The 18,414-nt window shown below is 36.5% G+C and overlaps 1 protein-coding gene across 5 annotated transcripts in view; it reads right to left on the reverse strand.

The window, feature by feature from the left end:
• RPRD2 (regulation of nuclear pre-mRNA domain containing 2) overlaps window positions 1-18,414 on the reverse strand; it is a 57,990-nt gene that overhangs the window by 6,375 nt on the left and 33,201 nt on the right. For 2 of the 5 annotated variants that reach the window (XM_087827826.1, XM_087827830.1), the window contains exons 3-10: window positions 18,128-18,228; window positions 17,188-17,265; window positions 15,875-15,927; window positions 14,957-15,083; window positions 12,961-13,136; window positions 6,647-6,929; window positions 4,860-5,120; window positions 2,936-3,136 (exon numbers count right to left, since the gene is read on the reverse strand). In XM_087827826.1, the coding sequence (XP_087683952.1) occupies window positions 2,936-3,136; window positions 4,860-5,120; window positions 6,647-6,929; window positions 12,961-13,136; window positions 14,957-15,083; window positions 15,875-15,927; window positions 17,188-17,265; window positions 18,128-18,228 (1,280 nt within the window). The remainder of the gene's footprint in view (window positions 1-2,935; window positions 3,137-4,859; window positions 5,121-6,646; window positions 6,930-12,960; window positions 13,137-14,956; window positions 15,084-15,874; window positions 15,928-17,187; window positions 17,266-18,127; window positions 18,229-18,414) is intronic. The other 3 variants (XM_087827829.1, XM_087827831.1, XM_087827827.1) reach the window with 2 other exon arrangements.

Raw genomic sequence — 18,414 nt, forward strand, 5'->3', positions numbered from 1 at the left:
AAAGGCAACAGGAAGGTGGAGATTTTAGTGTCAGAATCATTTATAGTTTGAACAAGAGAAAGCAGGAAAAGAAAGGAAGCAAAATTATTCTTAAAATAACACTTGAAGCCAGTATTTCTTTCTTTCTTTTTTGTTAATCCTCACCCGAGGATAATTTTTCCATTGATTTTTAGAGATAGTGGAAGGGAGGGGGGAGGGAGAGGAAGAGGAGAGGGGGGAAGAGGGAAAGAGAGAGAGAGAGAGAGAGGGAGGGAGGGAGGGAGGGAGGGAAACATCGATGTGAGAGAGACACACATTGACTGACTCTGGAATCAAACCCTTGACCCTCTGGAGCATGGGCAGATGCTCTAACCACTGAGCGACACCAGCCAAGGCAAGCCAGTATTTCTTAATGTTTGATCTATGGAACTGTTTCTCTAAACAGATTTTTTTTTTTACTTCATTTTTATTGTTGACAATAAGTTAATGTACATTATTATCAAGAGGGAGATAACATATGCAAATTGCAGAAATATATTTGAACAGGGGCACTTTTTAAAAGAAGCACCTCTTGCTAGGCTGGTGTTACCTTTGGGGAAACAATGCTCTAAGCTTTCATTTTTGGTTGTAAAATGTAGCACTAATAAACATAAACATACATCACAAAGACTTACAAAGCTAGACCATCAAAGGCTCTGATTCTTTCACAAGAAAACACACAATCCCCACCTTATAGCTGGAAAATTCAAGGATTATTGTTGGCAGTGATAAGATTCAACCCTACTCAATGATAGACAAAACCTTCTCAGAAGTCCTGAAATAGAATTTTGGGGGGCAAAGGCTGAAGTCCATCAAAGCAAACTGCTCCTGTAGAAATTTTTTTAGAAAAACACTTGACAAAAAGATAACAGAAGGTCTTATAAATTAAAATAATATTTTGGAAAATTTACCCACTTTGTGGACATAAATGAAAACTTGTATACACTATATCCAAACTTAGAGCTTTCAGTTATACACTAAAATTGCTCCTTCATAATGATATGGTGAAAGAAAATACTTCATGAAATACTTCCAATTAATGTTTCCTAAAAATTTTAATTTTAATCCATATTTGCTAAGAGATTTAAGGTTTGAAGAATTTGTTTTGTTAATTCTCACCTGAGGACATTTTCTTCATTGATTTTTAGAGAAGGGGGGGGGGCGAAGAGAAACATCAATGTGAGAGACACATGAGCTGGTTGCCTCCTCCACACACCCTGACCGACGGGGGGCAGGGAATGAACCCACAACCGAGGTATGTGCCCATGACTGGGAATGGAACCTGAGGCCTTTCAATGTGCAGGCCAATGCTCTAACCACTGAACCATACCAGGACGCATGTAACATTTTTAACTGCCATCTACTTTTAAATAAAGATGCATGGTTTTTATTGTTATCCAACATTTAATATTATCTAAATAACTGAAATATTGCTTATTTCAAGTACCTTCGTGAAAAGAAAAAAAAATCCATTTCACTTCCAAAAAGCTTCCTAGCTATGTCATTTTCTCCCTTCTAATAGTATAATTCTTAGTAGTCACTGTTCTTACCAAAAGCAGAAGTCCTCAAAAAGCACTGGAATATGACATATGATAATGTTACATTTTTTTTTTATCCTAACTCGATATTTTCCCCATTGCTTTTCAGAGAGAGTGGAAGGGAGAGAGAGAAACATCACTGTAAGAGAGACACATCAACTGGTTGCCTCCCACATATGCCCCAACCAAGCCTGCAGGTGGGGAGCTCTCTCTCCCTTCCACTCTTCAAAAATCAATTAAAAAAAATATTTAGTTCTGTGTAATAAAATTCTATATCTTAAGACAAAGTTCACTATAATATAGTTATTGGCTGATCTACTTAGAGAACAGTTTAGGAAATAAAATTCTATTCATATAAAGCAGGGCTTCTCAACCTCAGCACTACTGGCATTTGGGGCTGGATAATTCTTTATTGTTTTGGATGTCCTGTGCATTGTGGCATGTTCAGCTGCTACCCTGGTCTCTATGCATTAGGTGCAGTAGCATCCCCATCCTCATCCCAGTTGTTACCAAAAAAACCCACGTCTTTAGACACTGCCAAATGTCTCCTGGAGTCTTCCTGGTTGAGAACTACTGAAAAAGAGTAAATCACTACAAAGATACTGTTCTGGTATTTGCAATTCATTGCATAATTATACTGAGATACTTTGAAAAGGTTGTGTTGGTATCTGGAGGGTCTGGGAACAGGGAGCAGGTAAGTTTTATGAAAAAATGTTAGAAGTGAATAGTTTTAGGCACAAAACAGATAATTAGCAAAGTTGAACAGAGGTTCAAATAAGGTAGAGATTATACGTAGGCAAAAACAAAAAGATGCACTATATATCTATAAATAGAGGCTTCTATAAAACATTAGGACATAAATGAGACAATCATGTCTCCTGAGATACTTGATCGTAGATTGACTTCTTACTGTTTTTAGCTTCGTTTAACATTAAAATATATAAACCTCAACATATACTAACCTGTACTAAGAGCTGGGATAAATGCAGCCCCTAGGGGTGTCATGGTGTAGGTGAAAGAATACCGGACTCCAGTCAAGAAATCTGGCTTTTAGTCTTGGCTCATCACTGAATAGGTAGATGTGTGACCTTAAGCAGGTCACATCACCTCACTGAGCCTTAATTTCCTCACCTGAAAAGGAGGGGATTAGACTAGATGATATTTAAAGTCTCTTTCATCTTTGACACTTTATAATACTATAAATGCCAGCTCACAGATGATAAATATAAAGAGAATAATTAATCAACTATATTATCTACTTCATGGCTCTGGATTTTTTTAATTTTAATTTTATGGTTTTGGTTTTCTCAGAAATGGAACCCAGGATTAAGCCACAGACAAACATTCACAGTTAAAGTCCCCCTGGCATGTCAGTTTACCTTGCAGTGTAGGGGCTGACTGTGTCTGGGTTTTGGAAAGAGCAGACAGAATGCTCTCTGGGGTGATCTCCACCTTCGAGAGGATATTTGCCAAAGGGTTGTGAGATGTTGTCGTGGCAGGTGCAGGTGTTTTCAGGCCACTGGAGAGGTTGCCCGGACTTGTAGGAGTTCCTGGAGAAGGTCTTGATGCAGGACTGACCCCTGGTGGCAGAAAGATTAACTCAAGAAAATGCAATTCAAAATGACCTTTAAATCCATGAACTTTCCGTTCAAATGATTTTGGTATGTTTAATAGGAATTTTTCTGTGACTGATTCACAGATGGTCCATATCATGGCTTTTACAAAAAAAAAAATCTGAAATTAGATGAAGATTTTCTCCTGTCTAGTTGGAACACCCCTAAAAATAAAGAAGTATTAACTTTTTTTATATGTATTCCCTTAGTTTTGAGAGCTCCAATAGAAAGGGACTAAAGAACCTATTTCTTTTTTCTCTATAGCATGAAACCCACACCTCAGAGTCCTGTAGGTGCTCCATAAATATTGCTGGCTGATTATGATCAGATCCAATGTAATTGTGTAACAGCCACAGCATAATTTTATGTGATTAGTAAGATTTTGCTTTTGAAATGGTCTATAAAATGAGATTACGTAAGCAACCTCCTTTACACTTTTACATTTTAAAACACTGGATTTTTTTTTTTTTAATCCTCACCAGAGGGTATTTTTTCCATTGCTTTTCAGATAGCATGGAAGGGGGCAGAGAGAGAAACATGGATGTTAGAGACACATCCATTGGTTGCCTCCCGAACATGCCCTGACCAGGGCCGGGGATGGGGCCTGCAACCGAGGAATGTGCCCTTGGTCGGAATCGAGCCCCAGACCCTTCGTCCGTAGGCTGGTGTTCTAACTACTGAGCCAAACCAGCTAGGGCTGGATTGATTTTTAACAGAGGGAAAAAGTATACAAAGATATAATAATTTTTTTAATGATCAAAAATAAGAGCAGATATTTCACACAAAAAATTATGAGCAAATAAAAAATATTTCAACCATATCTTTAATCAAAATGATGTAAATGAAACTTTTAAAGATTGAATTTGATGAAGATTAAAACAAAATAAAATAGTTTTGGAGAAGCTGAGGCACATCAGGGACTTTCATACAGCACTTGGAATAAATAGTACATTTTTGGAGATCATTTTAGTTATAACATGAAAAGACTTAAAAAACCTAAATGCTGATTATTTTGAGAATCTATCTTTTAGAAATAATATATTTAAGTACTTATAATTGGGATTTTCTTCAAAATAATCAGGACTGAGTAGGCCATGTGTTTATATAGTTAAAGATGAGCAATGAGTACGTGGAGGTGCTCTACATACTCATTAAAATTTCCATTAAAAAAAAAAAAAGCCCTATATACTCATCAACCCTTATAGGAAGGGTTGTGCATAAAACTTTAGCATCAAGGTTGTTCATTACAGTATTCTTTTAAACAGTGTAAACAGTGAAAAATTAGAAACATGTTGGATGTCTGAGAATTAAAAAGCTTAAAAAAAATCAAAAGCTAAATAGCTAAAATTTTAAATAGCTGGTTTCAAAACTGTATATGCAATATGCTTCAATTATTAAAAGAAAAATTATTACAAATATTTAATCTCCCAAAACATTCAGATACACATACACTTGTAAGATCATGCACAAGTGATTTCCTTTGTAGTATTGTATTTATTTTATTCTCTTTACCTATTTTCTAATTTTTCTATGATGACCAAGTGCTGCTTTTATTTTGGTATTAAAATAATACCTCTAGCTAAATTTTTAAAAATTACTTTTAATTTTAAAAATTCAACAAAACCCAGACTGATGGCTCAATGAGAAAGATGAAAGCCAGCCCTTTACCCTCTTTCCTGGGCTTACTTACCTGTATTTTTCATGACTGATGTCAGGCTGCTAAGGATGGAACTGATCTTTGCCAGATCCACATTAGCCAGGTTTGGCAAAGCCAATGCTGGAGATGGGGGCAGAAGAGAAGTATTCACAGGCTTTGGAAGAGGGGAGGTTGCTGTCATGGTCACAGGCACTGGGGTACATGAAGAGGCCTTTGAGACACTTTCTGTTGGCTTTGTAGGTACAGAAGTGGATACAGCTGACTTCTCCACAGGTTTTTCCTTCCTGTCCTCTACTATTTAAACAAAGAAACAAATATTATTGCATCTTACTACTTTCCAGACTCTACTTCCAGTATGGAACAAGTATGTTCTACTATTTCCTGATTTGGGAGTAAAAGCACTATGCTTTAGAGAAAACCACTAAATTCATGATTTTTTTAAAAAGCCCTACTCTTTATATTTTATGACCCCTCTTGACTTCAATACCTGCTTAAAATGAATTTCCCAAATTCACCTTTTATCTTACTTTTAATGATTTATTTGCATCTTCTTAGCATCTGTATATTAAATTTGTACATTCTAGAAGCATGTTATTATTGGGTACAGTAATTATATTTATGTCATAAATTGTCCTGTCTTTTTTGTTAACTTAAGAGCTTTCTAAAGAGTAGGAACTCTGTACATACTTTTTTGTATTTTTTTGTGGCTTCCTGAAATTGGCCTACTGAGGGTTGCAATTAGGCACTAATTTGAAACTGCAATTTTAACTCTTTATGCATTTTACCACCTAAAAGGCTATGTAGTGTATGGATAGTACATTAAATTCAACATAAGTCAAAAACTCTCTAATAATAATAAAAGCTGGGGATGTCAGAGAAACAATTCACCAATGCAGGTTAACTTTTTAAAAATATATTTTTTTGATTAATTTGAGAGAGAGAGAGAGAGAGCGAAACATCAATGTGAACATTGATCAGCTGCCTCCTGCAAGCCGCTACTGGGGATCAAGCCCGAAACCCGGGCATGTGCCTTGACAGGGAATTGAACCGGTTACCAGGGCAACCTTCTGGTGCATGGGACGATGCTCAACCAATGAGCCACACCAGCCAGGGCTATCCATGTTAATTTTGAAAGTGTGGTTAACAAACCGGCTTTGGAATCTTGAAGGTCAAGTGACAGAGAATAAAGAATTCCAGTATAAGTGCTCCTCCCTCTAGGGCAGTGCTATTCAATAGAAATATAATTCAAGCCACTATAGAAGTTTAAATTTTCTAGAAGCCACAGTAAAAAAAGGTAACATTAATTTTAATAATGTTTTATTTATCTCAATGTATTAATGTGTACCTTTTATACTTAGAGCACATCTCAAACTAGACAAGTCACATTTCAAATGCTCAACAGTCACATTTAGCTAGTGGTTACCATACTGAACAACACAGATCCTGAGTAATGATTCTTAACCCACATGGCTTACCAAATCCTGAACCATTGCACTGGAGAAATAATGCTACCTTGGTATTCTACATTATAAAGACTTAACTATTTTTTTTTTTTTTAATTTATTGATTTTAGAGAGAAGGAGAGAGAGAAAGAAACATCAATTTGCTATTCCACTTATTCATTGGTTGATTCTTGTACGTTGTACGTTCCCTGACTGGGGATCGAACCTGCAACCTTGTTGTATTGGGATGACACTCTAACCAACCAAGCTACCCAGCCAGAGGTGAGCTATCTTGCAACATCTGCCTATGACAGATATATCGGTGGGAAAACAAAAAAGATAAGGAACAAGCTGTCTACTCATCACATAAGGACATACCGATTATTTTTGACCCATCATCTTCTACATCTGAGAGTTCCATGTCTTCCACATCACGATTATCTGTTGCAGGCTCAGGTGTGGCAGATTTCTCACTCTCCACAGTTGGTGACTGGGATTCCTCACCTCCCATTCCCTGAAAAGGAGACTCAGAACCAGTTGGAGAGGGCGCATCCATACTTGGGGAAGGAACTGGTGATTCTTCTGGATCAGGGAGGGTTGATTTCAATTGATCCAGCTTTTTCTTTAAATTGTTCACTCGATTAGCAAAGGTTTTGTATGCCTAAAAGAGAAAAAGAATCGTTTGCTGCTCTGAAAAAAGAACCAAGAAGCTACCATTTGACTTTGATCGGATTTCCCCATTATCACTAACTATATCACTGGTACAAAACAAGAAAATATCTTCATCTGTCAAGCATAGTGTAGTTTCCAGTCTCTCCTTTTTGTGTTCTCTAATGAGTATTACCATCCACACAAATACCTGGTGTCAGAAACCTAGAGGTTATCTGTAATTCATTCTCCCTTGCTCTCTTCTATCCATCTAATAAATCAGTATTTATCAAGAGCCTAAATGTGCTGGCCACTCTCCCAGATATTGGAGATATAGCAATGATTACAAAGACAGAAAAAAAATACCCAAATCCATAAATAAAGCACAGCCTGGGAGTCAAATACTACTGTTTTTTAAAAAAATAAACTTTTATTTTAGAACACTTTTAGGTATACAAAATAACTGTAAATACAGTGTATATTTTTATTTATTTATTTATTTATTTATTTATTTATTTATTTATTTATTTAATTGATTTCAGAGAGAGGAAAGGAGAGGGAGAGAGACAGAAACATCAATGATGAGAGAGTCATTGATCGAGCCCGCAACCCAGGCATGTGCCTTGACCGGGAATTGAACCCCGATAGCCTGGATCCTAGGTCGATGCTCAACCGCTGAGCCACACCCAGCAGAGCAAGATAGTGTATATTAATAGAGTTCCAAGAGGAAAGGAAAATAGAATAGAAACAATTCATGAAGAAGTAACAGCCAAGAATTTCCAAGAATTTATGAAACCATTAAACCATTTGTTATGTGTTGAACTGTGTTTCCCCCAAATCTTATATGTCTTATATGCTAAAGTCCTGGCCCTGTACCTCAGAATGTGGCCTTATTTGGAGAACAGTTTTTACAGAGGTAATCAAGATGAAATGAGGTCATTAGGATGGGCCCTAATCCAATATGACTGATATCCTTAAACAAAGGGAACATTTGGACCCAGAGACACACACAGAGGAAAAACAATGTGAAGAGACACAGGGAGAAAATAGCTATCTACAAGTCAAAGAGAGAAGCCAGGAACAGAACCTTCCCTTTTAGCCCAGAAACAATCAACCCTGCTGAGACCTTGATTTTGGACTTCTAGTGTCCAGACGTATGAGACAACAAATTATTGTTTAAGCCACCCAGTCTGAGGTACTTTGTTATAGAAGTCCTAATAAACTAATATACCATCAATTTAAATAGTTCTGCAAACCCCAAACCATACAAATATGAAGACCACCCATGCCACACTTAGGTATGTTATATAACCACTGAGAACCAGAGACAGAAAATAACTTATCTCCCTGCTTCTAATATTCTTTTATTCTCCATTTCGCTCTATGGATTCTGAAACACAAACTTGATCACATCATTAGCAAATTAAAATCCTTTCTTTGGGACTTAACTTTGTACTGCCTTATTAAATAAATCAGGGCTGCTGTCGAGCAAAATTTCTACCTCTGCCTCTACTGTTCTAATGTTGCCAAGGTCACAGAACGACACTGGCATTGGTATACTCTGTCTTCCAAGAGGAATGGACAACACTCCCCATTAAAGAGAGCTTCATCTAGCAGTTTAACTCCAGTGATAAATGCAAGAACAATTACTGAGCCTTTCGGCCACAAACCAAACCAAGCTAATTCCAGTCAAAGTCAGCTCCCTCCCAAGATAGTAATTCAAAAAATATACTCCTTGTCCTGGCTGGTGTGGCCCAGTGGTTAAAGCATTCGCCCCTGTACTGAAGGGTCGAGGGTTCACTCTGCACCCTGGGTGGGGACGAGTGCAGGAGGCAACCAATCGATGCATCTCTCTCACATTGATGTGTTTCTCCCTCTCCCTCCCTCTCTCTCTCTGAAAAAGCAATGGAAAAAATACATTCTCAAGTGAGGATTAAAAGTGCATATATACATATACACACACACTTCTTATGGAGATGTATTGCTGCAGAGCATTTTATTATATACGTCTCATAATAATTCTGGGAAGCAGAAATGTTAACCCATTTATTTTATGGATGAGGAAATGACAGGAGGTTAAGTTTCAGTTAACTAATAATTAGTGGGTGTTAAAATTTTTTGAAAAGTTCTTATGTCTAAAGCTTGGTGGGATGATTTTTGTTCATTTGGCAGTGTGTTTTTTCTATAGGAAATATGGAAAACTGATAAAAAGTATAAAACAGTGTGTGCGGGAGAAAATGACTATTTAATCAGTTCCCAAAAGTGATGTTTGCTAAAATTTTATTAAGATCTATTTCCTATGATCTTTTCCTTTAAAAACAGTTAGTTCTGAAAAACTACGTATAGTGAAGTGAAACAAAACCAAACCAAAAAAACCCACCACATTTATATACTCACTACCCAAAATGTTTTGAAAAGTTAGTATTTTCTAGTATCAACTTCACATTTCCTTTTTTTAAAAATTATTATTATTATATATCTTTATTGATTTCAGAGAGAGGAAGGGAGGGAGAGAGAGAGAGATAGAAACATCAATGATGAGAGTCATTGATCGGCTGCCTCCTGCACGCTTCCTACGGGGGAACGAGCCCGCAGCCCGGGCATGTGCCCTGACTGGGAATCGAACCAAGATCTCCTGGATCCTAGGTCGATGCTCAACCGCTGAGCCACGCCCGACCAGGCAGATTTCCTTTTAAAGATCAATGTGTCTTTCTCACATAGATGTTTCTCTCTCTTTCTCTCTTCCTTCCACTCTCTCTGAAAAAGCAGTGAAAAAAATCCGTGGGTGAGGATTGAAAAAAAAAAAAAAAGTCATGTGCTTTTTCTTTATACCGTGAATTTGTGGGCTTATCATTTCATACTCTGCTCCTTACATCAATAGTCACCATAAAATTAACCCTATCATTAAAATTTATTATAAACTTAAAAAAACTAAAATCTCACAATTGCCTCCTACTGCTTTCAGAACTTTGTTCCTGACTACCTTTACAGTTTTATTTATCAGTTCCTCATACATACCCAGCTATCAGAAATCGCTCTCAGGTCCACCAATTTTACCATACTCTTTTATGTTCCCATGCTTTTAAAAATCCTCATCAGAGATTATGAGTTTTCATTTATCTAATTACTGCAATTTCAGAGTTCAGCTCCTTTAGGAAAATTTTTCTCCATATCTTCCACCCCAGTCCCAAATTAGATAAAGTACCAATTCAATCTGTTCTCACAGTACCCTGTAGTTACCTCTATTACAGCCTTTATCACACAGAATTGAAATGATGTGTTTCATTGTATTTTCTCCATCAGATCAAAGAGTTCTGAGAGCAGTGTCTCTTTTCTCTGTATTACATAATGCTTGGCACAGAATAAGTGGTCAATAAATGCTTCCTTAATAAACCTCACCAAGCCATTTTTTGACTAGCCTCCAAAGCAGACTAAATGATTTCATATGATTCTATAAATAAGGGGCTAGGGATTATAGGTCACTATTCAGAAATTATAAAAATTTTTTGGGGGCCAAAATGATGAATTAATTGACCATTCCTATTCATGGTTTCTCCCTCCTAAGACTCCTATAAAATGAAAAGTAAAGGAATACAAAGGTATAAACCAATAACAAGAAGTATACCTGAGAAAAAGACTTCTACAGTTTTTTAGATGACACAAGGTGAATGGAAGAGTGAGAACTGATGAGGCAGGGTGGAGAAAAGTGAGGTTAGGAGTATACAGAAAGGGAGCTACACCTGGGGAAGGAAGAGATTGGTCTTGCAGAATCCTGAGAAACTTTGATCCAGAAAATGATGAGTATAAAAGGGTAGAGTGAGTAGTGGGGCTGAAATCAGGGCAATTAATTAAAAGTGTGAATGCCAAACACTCAATACCACCTCCTCCGCAACCATCGTACTCGGCAGCCAAGGAGGCACTATGTCCCAGGCAAAAAGTATGAGTTCTTCTGTAAAGAATTAAAATATCCTGGCAAAAAGGTTCCAGCCTGCTGGCATTTAGAGCTCCCCCTGCCCAGACTAAAAGCCAGCTTCTCACCAACACAGACTTTTATAAATCATAAAAGAGAATGACCAAGACAATCTTTAGACTCAACGAGTACACTAAGTAACCCATAATGAATGAAAAACATGTAGATATATCATTGTAAAAATTTCAGAACACCATTGATAACGTCCCTAAAAGCCTGCGGACAGAAAAAAAACAACAGTCACCCACAAAGAACCTTGCAAAGACTTATCGACAATACTAAAGACAATGGAGAAATGTCTTCTAAACTATGAGAGAAAATGCTTTTCAACCAAACTATCAAAGCATATGTGAAAACAGAATAAAGATGTTTTCATACATAAAGACTCAAAAATTTCCTTCTTGCAACACCCTGTTTTTAAAAAAATTAATTGAGGGTATACTTCAGCAAAATGAAGAACAGCAAGAAAAGAAGACATGGAATCTTGAAAATAGAGGGCGTATCTAAGAATAGCAGTGAAGACTAGCCCCAGGATGAGATCCAGAGACCTAGAAGTGGAGCAGGACAATGGAAGTAGATTCAGAAATATCTGATGTGATGGCAGGGGGAAGGGGGCATTGAGAAGGCAAACAATGAGAGAGAAAAAGAAATTCTAGGAAAAAGACAAACATCTCTAATAAATCATAGTTAATATAAGACCTTGCAGTGAACACTGTTTACACAGGTATAATGTAAGCTTTATTTATTCATTTCCAACCTTTAAAAGCAAGGAAGACAACTATAATTATAGAGTGAAATGTAAATATCATCAACCTTAACAACAGTGTGTAAGTACAGTTCACTGAAGTTGGAAAACTGAAGAGAGATGAAAACTAATTAGAAAGGATAAGAATGTTAATATCCTCTTTTTACAAAGCAGGGAGTCTAGTTAGTGGTAAAAAAGAGTATAGAATAGCTGGCCCTTGAACAACACAGGTTTGAACTGGACAGATACACTTATACGCGTCCATTGGCCCTCTGTAACCCCCGGGTTTCGCATCCACAAATTCAACCAACCATGGACCAAAAACAGTATTTTCAATCTGCAAATGTGGATGGCTGACTGTATGTGTTGTTCTCTATTATTTTCTATAAGAGACTCAAGCATCTGCAGATTTTGGAATCCGAAGCGGGTAACGGAACCAATCCCCAGTGGATACTTAGGGATGACTGCATGGCAGTTAAGTTTTTGGGAAGTTAAAAGTTATACGCAGATTTTCCACTACACCGGGGATGGAGATCAACACCCCTGACCCCTTGTGTTCAAGGGTCAACTGTGCTTCAATTTACAAAAGTAATCAACAGATTTAAAACAGTTATATAACAATATTGGGAGAAAGAGGAGGCCAGTAAATATAAGCTGAATCCTCATTTGTCACATCAAGTAGTTAAAAGATATTTCTTAAACAGGCTACACCAAGAAAGAACAATATGGGCATATAATTTAGAAATATGAAGGCAAATGCCAGAAAAAAAATAGCTAAATGAGTTAGAAGAAATTGCTTCTAGGAATTGGGACTGGTGGGATCTATAATACCACATGCTTTTATGAGTACATATGGTGATTAAAACTTTAAAAAAATTAAGTACAAAATGGACAGTCTCAGAGGCCATTAGACAAATGTCCAATTATCAACTCCCCTTCCAGTGGAGGGGACAAAGAGGGTCCTTAATCCAGTCAATTTACACAAAATTTAGTAACAGAATGTTCCCATCTAGTTTTCTACATATATTTCAACCTGATTTTATGTCCTGTGACAGTAACTTGACATACTCCCTTTGAAATCCAAAGACATAAGGCATAATAATCAGGGTATGCATGAGGTTTTGCATCAGAAAGACCCAGGTCTTAAGTTAGACTCCACCACTTGCTGGCTATATCACCTGTACAAGGTTACTACTAATAACCCTCTTCAAAAATAACTTCATCTGTGAACTGGAGATAATGCTTACCCTCATAGAGTTAGATAACACATATAAAACAGTCATTGACATATAGTAACCAATCAATATGATAGCTTTAATTACTACTTACATTGGCCACCACTTTTACTTCTTTGTACTGTGCTTCATAAAAAATTCCAGCATTTTCCAGTGCTTCTGTTAGTGAGGGCCCATTTTTCACCTGCTTATCTAATCCATTCACAAATTCCTCCAGCTTGGCGCTTGCCTCCTCAAATTCTTTGGAGAACTTCTTCCCACCAGTCTTATCTAAAATAACAGGAAGTATTCATTTCAGGATAAAGAAGTAAACAATTTAATTTTTTAAAGAAAATCCCTTTCCAGATGATCAGTGAACCTGTTCTTGCTGCCTTAATGTGTAATAGTCTTAGTCTCACAGTTTCACCTTTAAAAAGTTTCTCCAAAGCACAAAAATCATAAAACAGATTATTAAAATGATTCATGTGAATCTGCTAGAGTTAAAAGCAAGAGTGCATCATGAAATTACCTGTAATTACAGTAACCAAAAAAAAGTCTCACTAAAAGAAAGTTCATTGATTTTCTTCACATAGTTGATGCCACACTAATACTTAGAAATAATGGAATGAGGCTTGATTCTGTTCACTTCTTAGACCATTAGCTTTTAACCCTCTAGAATGTGTAAGATACTTGAGAAAATTAAGGTTCAGAAAAGTAAAGAAAAGTGACCTCTCTGTGAATCACACTAAAAATTCTTTTTTTCTATCTGAAGATGCCTGATAATTTTGTATCAGAAAAGTACAAGCCCTCAATTATTTTTGTAACAATTGTGACATTATGGCGTTGGCTGGTGTGGCTCCGTGGTTAGAGCATGGGCCCACGCACCAAAGGTTCGGTTCCCAGTCAAGGGCACGTATGGGAGGCAATCAACACATCGATGTTTCTCTCCGCGCCCCCCGCCCCCCACGCTCTTTAAAAAAATGAATGGAAAAAATATCCTCGGGTGACGATTAACAACCAAAAACAAAAACCCAAAAACACAACAATAGTGACATTATGAAGTGTTACTTACTCTTCTAAGTATACTTCTTTCCCCATGACTGTATAGGCTTTAGAGACGGATACAAAATTTGGCTTTGTCTCTCATCAGCTGTGTGACTTGGGCAAGCTACTCATCTCCTTATGAAGCATCGGATTTCTCATGTACAAAATGGAGGTTTTTAATATACTTCTGGGTTGTTGTGAGGATTAAATTTGATAATGTTAAATTTAAAGCATGGTGCAACAACAAGATAGATGCCAAAATGAATATTTAGTAGCCATTTACTCATTATTTCAAAAATATTTATCAAACGTCTATTATGTACCAAGCATTGCTCTGGGCGCTGGATACACCAGTGAACAAGGATAATTTCTACCTTCATGATTTATATTCTCATAAATCAATATTATTATTTATAATTTGTAAGGAAAAGATAGCAACTAACTAGATTTTATAGGGCATTACAGTGACTTTATTAAAGAGCATACCCAAGCCTGGCTGGCATGGCTCACTGGTTGAGCATCGACCAGGGGCTCGAGGTTCGATTCCGGGTCAGGGCACATACTTGGGTTGCAGGCTCAATCCCCAGTTGGGGGTGTGCAGGAGGCAGCCGATCAATGACTCTTTCTCATCACTGATGATTCTATCTCCTCTCCCCCCTCTCAGAAATCAATAAAACATATTAAAAAAAAAAATAGCATACCCAAACCAGTAAATCACACATGTGAAATACACCTGTCTATGTATAACTTAATATATCAAGAGAGCACCAGAAGTGGGGAAAAAGAATTTATTTCTTTGGGTTTTTTAACTTATTTTTCTCCAGTTTTCTTGAGATATAATTGACATATAACACTGTGTAAGTTTAATGTGTACAAGGTGAAGGACAGGAATTTACTTATGAAATGTATATGCATGTAATCACTACCTGGGAAACCAGAACTGGCACAACTGCTCTCTCCAACCAACCTAAGGTTCTCTTTATGGGAGAAACAAGTCTCACCACTTGAAAATGACAGATCTGGAAAGAAAATCTGAGTTATTCTAGTTAAAAGGATATAAGTATTACCTTTTAAGCATTTGAGAGTTTCTGTGCTACACACATCCACCCGCATAGTTGACAGCTGTTTTTCCTTCAATTCTATCTGATCTTCTGAGCGCTTGTATAGCAACAGCTCTTCAATGAGGGCCTGAGACTGAACATACAGCAGAGTTAAATTTCATTCACAAGATCATTGACTTATCTTTCCCCACTAAAACCTAATAAAACCCCAAGAGGGAAAAACCCTTCATATTTCCTCATAATCATGGATATCGATATCAATTTTCATGTCAAGACATTTTTTTAGTCTATACTTTAAAAGATCCTTTTCCTGAGCTGGCCAGGTAGCTCAGCTGGTTGGAGCATCATCCTGTACATGAAAAGGTTGTGGATTAGATTCCCAGTCAGGGCACATACCTAAGTTGCGGGTTCAATCCCAGGCTGGGGCATGTACAGGAGGCAACCAATCAATGTTTCTCTCTTGCTCTCTCTCTCTAAAATCACTAAAAATACATCCTTGGGTGAGGATTTTTAAAAAATCCTTTTCCATAGTTATTCAAAGCTGATTTATGGATATAGAGTTAAGAATGAAACAAAGGTCCACTTATATCTTCTTTAAATTTTAATTAGGTAAACAGAGTCTTATTATATTATAACAACTCTACACAAATTCAAATTTAGTAGAGCTTCATAGAAAGATGGACCCCTTGTTGGGGGATTCAGTACAGAAATAAACCTGTAATAGATTTTCTATAAGGCTATTTTTTCCATTAGGGAAACAGATAAAACTTCAAATAATCTGATCCCAATCTGGATTCCTTTAGAATTTAAAAATATAATTGATGTACAACTGAATAAAAATAATCCTACTGGACTACATAGGAAGCTGTAACACAAAAAGGGTGAATAGTGCTTTGGCCATGTTCAACATACTCTGTAACTTACTCGAAATTCAGCAACTATTTTAGACTTGAGAGCAGCTTTTGGATTCGTGGATGCTGTTGAAATTAAACAAAAGGTCATTAAGAATACAGACAGAAAAACTTGACTAATATTCAGAAAAATTTTAGCTCTATAGTTAAGATGTACTTTTGAATATATGTCAAACATGCACAATTAAATAATAATTTTCTAGAATAAACAGTGGAATATGAAATTTAAACATTTCCAAGCATGGTCAACAACAAAAAACATACTGTTTAGATAGGATTGACCTACTTACCTCCAAAAGGCTCTTTAAGTCATAAAGTCCTAAAATTATTGATCTGGAGATCCTGAGATACATGAAGTACCTTTTTCCTAATCTGAGTGTGAGAGGATCTCAATAGGAGTGCTCAGGAGCAGGACATCCAATTAATCCTGAGCACTGGCTGAAGAAAATTACTTACAACCATCAACTCTATTCCTATGTATTTAGTTTTGGATTTCTTTTTCTGCTGACTCAGTTCCCAGCAAAAACAGTCAAGGAAAATTCTAAGTACATTATCACTGTGGTGGAACTTTGGCTGAAATGATGACTCCTGTTGTTCCTAAGCATGCAACTTATGCCCAAAAGGATGTCAGAGGACTCCCTTAATCATGATGAATATCAAATGCTTGCTGGAGCAAAACCATCCCAAGTGTCTTGATTCACCTCCCAATTCTCACTGTCTTTTACCTTGTTCCCTCCACACCTTCAGGTCTTTCTCAATATTCCTGTTTGGCCCACAGCAGCCCATCACATGCAGTATTCCACTCCCTTGATCTCATGCTGGGTAAACATGATAAACATAGCAGGAGCTCCTGTTAGAGAATGAGCTTCTGGCCAAGATCTGAGGCCCATGTCTAATCTGGTAGACTGTATCCCCAAATCTGAAGGATTTCATGGCTCCCACAGAAACGCTTCTTAATGACTAGTCTCCTCTTCAGCTCTGTTGTTTAATGCCAGCTGCCTCTAACTTCATATATCTTTGAACCTGAGAGTTAGCCTGGGCACTATCAAGTATTTATTTTCTTCTTTCAATCCCCCAACTACTCTTGAATCTTCACTCATTTAAACCCTCTTTCCCGCATTTTCTTTAAATGTAGTTTTTTGTTTTTGTTTTTTTTTAAGAAGTAACTCCATGATGGCTTGTTTAGTGTAAGTCACTGGGAGCCTCCCAAGCCTGGAAAATACAGGCTTGCCCATAGTTTATGCGAGGTACGATGTCAAACGGTCTACATTTTCTTCTGCTCCAAAAAGGAGTTAATTTTATATTAGTTGAGATTTTGTTCCTTACTTTGTGATTTCTTCCACTGCTTATTCGGTTGTTTGTTCAGATTTTCTTTCAGCTGCTTCTGAGTTTTGAAAGTGGTACCTGGAAAACATTTCAGTTTTTGCAATCTGGCATTATGGGAAGCTGTTCTGTATGTCCACTTCAGTGTCAAGTTGTAGCACGAAAAAAGGCAATCCAAGACTGTGTGTTGTTTCTTTCTTTCCTTTTCTTTCATTTTTATAAAAAAATAAAATAAAACACCTACCAGATCTCTAAGAAGCTGTCAAATAAACATTATTTCTATAGTCAATGAAATGACTGATTTTGAGAATAGGGCAGGAAAGCTTAAAAATATCAGTTAACACATTCAAATGAAGAATTTAACAGCTTCTTAGAAGTTGCTATTTTTAAAGAAAATTTCTAGTTAATTAATGGTCATGATATCAGGTATCACCAGTTCCTATTCCATGACTTAATTATGTGCATCTAATACACAGAAACTAAATGACTGTTTTTTAAAAAGGTACACAACTTACCATAAAACTAAACTGAAACAGAGACTAAAGAATGCCAATATATGCTTAATAGAAAATACTTAGTGAAAACTGAAATCCTGTCCAAAAATTATCCAACAGTAAGAGCACAGGGGCAGTAATTAGTAAGCACAAAAAGTGAACTTTAGTTTAAATACTCGATGTAAAGGAAATGGAATAATCGGATGACCATCATCACTTAATATGCTTGACTTTCTTTAGTCAATAAAAACAAAATCCAACCCTCCCAAAACAAATTCTACTCAAATTTTAAGTTGAATTTTTATAAGTATTTAATTTTAAACAAACAAGGCCAGATCCCAAACTTTATTTTTCATTATTAAGCAATAGGAACAGATCTGTAAAATATATATAATTTTAAAGTCTGAAAGACGACTAAAACTTCCTTTTAGGAGAGAAAAGACACTTACTCAAAGCTTCTCTTAATGCCATAATCATTTCTTCTGGGTAAACATTTCTATCCTCCCAGATTTTAAAGATTCGTTCTATAGACTTAGAGACAGATGGATCCCTGAGGAGAAAGAAAAAGTGAGATAGGTGAAAATGTTAACATACCTCAAACTATATATATAAAAATAAAGTTGTCAACAAAATTATTTTCCAAATGTCTTTTGATGTTTATTTTAAAACTGTTTTTCTACAGTGTCTAGGACTAAAATCTTAAGTACTCTTATTCAACATTTCCTATGGACGACAC

Source organism: Miniopterus natalensis, chromosome 19, assembly GCF_054644295.1.
Source record: "Miniopterus natalensis isolate mMinNat1 chromosome 19, mMinNat1.hap1, whole genome shotgun sequence".
NCBI lineage: Eukaryota > Metazoa > Chordata > Mammalia > Chiroptera > Miniopteridae > Miniopterus > Miniopterus natalensis.